Source organism: Stylophora pistillata, chromosome 1 (assembly GCF_964205215.1).
Source record: "Stylophora pistillata chromosome 1, jaStyPist1.2, whole genome shotgun sequence".
In the NCBI taxonomy this organism is placed as follows: Eukaryota; Metazoa; Cnidaria; class Anthozoa; order Scleractinia; family Pocilloporidae; genus Stylophora; species Stylophora pistillata.
The window spans coordinates 1739661-1745000 of NC_142519.1; the positions used below are offsets into that span (position 1 = coordinate 1739661).

The 5340-nt window shown below is 57.2% G+C and overlaps 1 protein-coding gene across 1 annotated transcript in view; it reads right to left on the minus strand.

Moving 5' to 3' along the window:
• Positions 1–821: 821 nt before the first annotated feature.
• LOC148740766 (uncharacterized) overlaps positions 822–5340 on the minus strand; it is a 4813-nt gene continuing 294 nt past the window's right edge. Inside the window, exon 1 of the mRNA XM_088743256.1 lies at positions 822–5340. This exon is cut by the window's right edge and continues 294 nt beyond it. Within this exon, the coding sequence (XP_088599382.1) occupies positions 822–5340 (4519 nt within the window).

The window sequence follows — 5340 nt, forward strand, 5'->3', positions numbered from 1 at the left end:
AATTACCTAGGGTTAATGACGGTGAACGTGGTAGGATATGAGTTACCTAGGGTAGATGAGGGTGAACGTGGTAGAACATGGGTTACCTAGGGTAGATGAGGATGAACGTGGTAGAACATGGCTAACAAAGGGTAGATGGGGGTAAACGGGGTAGAACATGGGTCACCTAGGGTAGGTGGGGGTAAACGTGGCAGAATATTGAAGCGAACTCCTCGGTTGATTTAATTTAATCAGAACGATGAAACGGATCTACAGGATAAATACAAAATCCAAACACTAAGCAATACGAACAATTAAGCTAAACAAAACACAACATCATAGACTTACGATAGTAAGTTCAGTTCGCAAGATCTATTGGAGATGCACATGAGTTTTAGCGTCCGAAACGACCTCGCTGACTACCGCAGGTCAGCGGTCCTAGCGAGTCCTCGGTATGTGGCCAGCGGTAGTCCCATCATCCCCCCCAGTCCGAGAACTGAGAAGGGTACAACGTATCGCGTCGTTTGTAGGACTCAAGTGACCCATTGTCCTGTTTCGGGTTCGTACCGTTTGGGTGGCCGTGTAAAGCGGCGAGGACGTGTAGCGGGTTCGGGCGGCAGTTGAGGTGGAGTAATGGGCGTTGGGGAATTGTGAACAGCAGCTGCTGGTAACTGGGGGTCTCGGGGCTGTAGGTCGGGAACGGGGCTGTTATCCTGTGCCGGGGCGAGGGGCGACATCGGTGCTATGTCAGGGACTGCAGTTGGTACGTTGAGCTTTGCTTCAGTGGTTCGCTTGGACTCAGCAGGAGGTTGTGGTGGCACGGGGGGCTGTGGTTGTGGGGACTAGGCAGCACTGCTGGTGAGCTGGTGGGCAGGTGGCGGTGGTGGGCGGATAGAGGGCGTGGCTGGTGTATAGGCTCGCAGGAAGCGGCGGTTGCGTAGTGTGATTCGTCCGGAGCCGTCCACCTTGACACGATATTGGTCATGGCCGGCTGATTCCACCACTACCCCTGACCGGTCCCATTTGGTGGGGTTGGGGCCTTGTTGGTTCTGCAAGAAGACTCTCTCGCCAAGGGACAGAGGGCGGAGGGGGCGTGAGTGGGCTTTCAGAGACTCCGTCGTGTGAGTGATGCGTGTGCGAAGGGCTTCCTCCTTGGCCTCCCATGCTTGACGCCAAAGGGGTCTGATGTGCGGGTTCGAGAACTTCTCAAGGCGGTTTACGAATGAGAGGGAGTCCCGTAGGGGGCGACCGAAGATGATTTGCGCCGGCGACAGGTTGCAGTCTGGGTCTGGGGTGTTTCGTAGCTGTAATATGGCACGCAAGAAACGATCATGGTCAAGGCTGCCTGTTGGGCTTGTGTTGGACATCAGGAGGCGTTTGGCAGTTTTCACTGCGACTTCCGCTCTGCCGTTTGATTGAGGGAAGCTGACGGAGGACACACGATGTCGTACGCCCCAGAGGCGGAGGAACTCCTGTGTGCTCATAGCAGTGAACTCTGGGCCGCCGTCGCTCGAGATCTCCTCTGGGACGCCGAAGGTGGCGAAGAAGGAACGGAGATGGCGAACCAGGCCGGCTGAACCCGCGAGGGTGGTCCCAGCTGTTGAGCTTAGGACTTCCACCCAGCCAGAAAGGCGATCGCCTACGACCAGGTAGTGGCAGCCACTGAAGTCGAAGAAGTCTGCAAAGACGGATTCGAATGGGGATGACGGAGGAGATGATGGCAGAGGGGGGGTGGCTGCCTGTGAAGGTGCATTTCTGTTGCAGTCTGCGCAGCCCTCCCGAGTGTTGCGGATATCCTGTGACATCCCTGGCCAGTAGACGATGGCGCGGGCTCGCTGTTCCATGGAAGAGGTTCCTTGATGGGCTGCGTGCAGGCTCTGTAAGACTCGTTGGCGTAGGGACGGGGGGACGACCACGCGGTCCTGGTAAAGTAGTACGCCCTCTGCTGCATAGAGAGACCCGTAGATAGGCCGAAGGCTTGTCAGGGTGGGGTCGTTACTGGTGATTGGTTTTCCTTGCTCGACTGAGGTGAGGAGGGGGCCCAGGGAGGCATCCGCAGCTGTCTCTGTTGCGAGGAGAGACCAAGGGATGGCGCCAAGCTCGTGGGTGTCGTTGCGGATGGTGTTTATCAAGGCAGCCTCTGCGATGTCGGGAAAGCTGGGTGATCCAAGAGAGATAGTATCCTCTGTGCAGGATGGGGAAGGGTATCGTGAGGCGGCATCGGCTGCATGGTTACTCTTGCCGGGTAGGTGTCTGATCTCAAAGCGCCATGGGAGAGTGCGCTGTTTGAGGCGGAACAGGCGCGAGTTGGTAATTTCATCCAGAGTGCGGTCACCAAAGATCTTTACAAGTGGTTTGTGGTCGGTGACTATCACGAGGTTGTCGCACCCCTGTGTGAAGTACCGTGTCTGCTCTAGACCCCAGGCGACTGCGAGGGCTTCTCCTTCAATAGCGGCGTAGCGCTGTTCAGCAGAGTTCAAGAACCGGGAACCGGCCAGTGTGATTTTCCATCCCCCAGGGCAGCAGTCGGGAATGCCAGGGAGGCAACTGCAGTGCTGTTGAAGGAGGAAGTAACCGATGCCCCGCTTGGACCAGTCAGGGCGAAGGCAGGTGCGCCGCTGCATGTCGAAGATTTCCACCCCCTGGCGGATAGCTGTGATGATGGCTGCCTTGGAAGCTTGAAACGCTGCCTCGAGCTTAGGGGACCAGGAGAATTTACAGCGGGGGCTGAGGAACGGCTTGAAGGGGGCCACTGAATCACGGAGCTGGGCGTAGTTGGAAACCTGGTTGACCAGGCCAAACCAACTCCTGATGTCTGTGGTACTGGTAGGAGAGGGGAAGTCCTTTATGGCGTCGAGGTACTTGGGGAGTGGTTCTATGGTGCTATCAGACACTCTGAACCCAGCAAAGTCTACACTCCTCTCGGCGAACTGGAATTTGTCAGGGTTGAGCACGATCCCTGCCCGGCCAACGCGGGTGAGGAAGTCGATGGTCCTCCACCAGTGTTGTTCGAGGTCTGTGTCGAAGTGGACTGTGTCGTCAACGCATCGCTCTTTGCGCTCAAACTCCGCAAGGACAGCATCGAAACGGCGATTGTAGCCGTCCCCCGAGGACAGGAAGCCTTGAGGTGCCCGTGTGTAGCGCCAGCGGCCAAATGGTGTAATGAAGGTGGTCAGGTGGCGGTCAGAAGCGCGCAGAGGAACGCTGTGATAGCCATTCCAGGCATCGGTGACGGTCTTCCAGGTATCCTTGGGGATACGACGGGCGAGGTGGAAAGGCGACTCCATGGCAAAAGTCTCACGTTGACAGAATTTGTTCAGTGGCGAGATGTCCACAGTGCGGCGTGGGGATCCGTCGTGCTTTCGCGTGATGACCATCCTATGACACCACGTAACGGGTTCGCCGTAAGGCACACGCTCGATGACGCCAAGAGCTTCGTCGCGCAGGAGGTCATCATACACCCGTTGCTGCCAGTGGAGGGGTATGTTGGCCGGTGTGTGGCAGGCCTTAGGTGTGGCTGCGGGGTCAACATGGATCGCTATGGGTGGGCCCTCCATACATGGTAGCGCTCGATGAGGGCAAGTGTTGAAAGTGGATGAGGCATATCTGTCGAGAAGCCAGGCTTTCATTCTTGCATTGTTCTCTGGAGCACAGGGGAACGGCAGCTCGGAGGGACGTGGCGGTGTTGCTCCCCGCTGTGGGCACGAGCACGTTGTGTTGCGCGCGATGGTGGGTTCCGGGCAGCCATCATTGAGGGCCCTCGTAGCATTGATTGCTGGTGGGGGGCTGGGAACATGTGGCTGTTTATCAGAGGTATCACTTACAGGACGGCTGCTGGTAGAGTAGTCAAGGGATGGGAAGGTACGCGGCAGTAGACCAAGGTTGAGGAGTGAGTCGTAAGACAGGTACAGGTCCTTGACAGAGCTGCTCACATAGACCATCGAGTGACATGCTGTAATGTCCCCGCTGCTGGACTGTGTAGCGAGTTTTGCGAAGAATGCTCCCTCTATCGAGATGGGCGAGCGGTTAGCTGCTGATAGGCTGAGGCTGATGGGGTGTAGGTGGTGGCGAGAGAAACCGCACGCTAGGAAGTCGGATAACGACCACAAGTCTGATTGGGCGCCAGTGTCGGCTATGGCGGATACTTCAGCGTGGATGGCTGAGGAGGGCTTGGGGAGGTCACTGTCGGTCCCGCCAGGTCGGGAGAGGGATATAGTGATCGGGAGCCTTGGATGATCTCTCAAGCGGGCCCTTTTCCACTCCCCCTTGGAGAAGATGTGGTGGTCTAATCGCGCTGCGAATGGTTTGGTGACGGTGGCATGTGTGGTCGCCTTCCGGGTGTGACGGTTTCGTTGGGAGGCTCGAGGGGAGCCTACACTCTTGGTGTGGAACGCGGCTATCTGTGAAATTGGCTCCGTTGCTGTGGCATGGACCCCTGGGGCCTGGGGCGGGCGCTGTGGGGGTTGACGCTGGTGACGTTTTTTACGGCGATTGGCCCTGTAGCATTCGATGCACATGGGGTGGGGTTTCTCGTTCCAACCACGGGCTCCTTCTGTGAAGAGCTTAAAGGTGATCTGACAGCCGGGGCATGATGCTTCCTTCGCCCGATCCGCCTGAGAAGGAGGGGGGGCATGGGTGGGTGGCGATGTCTTTTGCTTCACGAAGGAGGAGACAGCTGAGAGCGAAGGGGAGGGGAGGGCATTGCGTGCCATCTCTTTAGTTTCTACCAAGGCGATGACCTCGTTGACTGGTTGCTCTAGTATGCCCGCTATGCCCAGCACTTCCCTCCTGATGTCAGAGTCGTAAAGGCCATTAAGGATGACGTCACGGATGACGTGGTCGGTGTAGTCCACCGAAGCACCGCAGGTGCACGAAGCAGTGTAGGAACAAGTTTCTGCCTTCCCCCGCACTTTAGCTGTAAAGGTACGAAAGGGCTCATCACGTTCCTGCCGCAACTGGAGAAGCTCTGTACGTAGCACACAAGTGGCGACTGGGATTATCGCTAAAGAGCGCATGGCGGCTAGCAGCCCAGTTAGGTTTTCAGAGGCTGCATTTGGATTGGCTTTAAGGAGGCTGTCCCCAAGTTCAGGTCCGGCACACTGGAAGAGCTGGGAGGGTGCCGAGGCATCGTTGATGCCTGAGCCTGATTTGAAAACCTCCCAGCGTCTTGTGAAGACATTCCACTCTTCTATCGTGACTCCGATGTTTACTTTCGGCCGCTCTAATTTCGGGCCACTGGTTGTTGTGGGCGCTGGAGGTGCTGTAGGCGCCGGGACGCGGTGGGCCAGGTCGTGATTTGTGATGAGGGCAATTGCCAAGGCCTCAGAGACGTCCGCTGTTGTGAATGTGCAGTCCGGCACG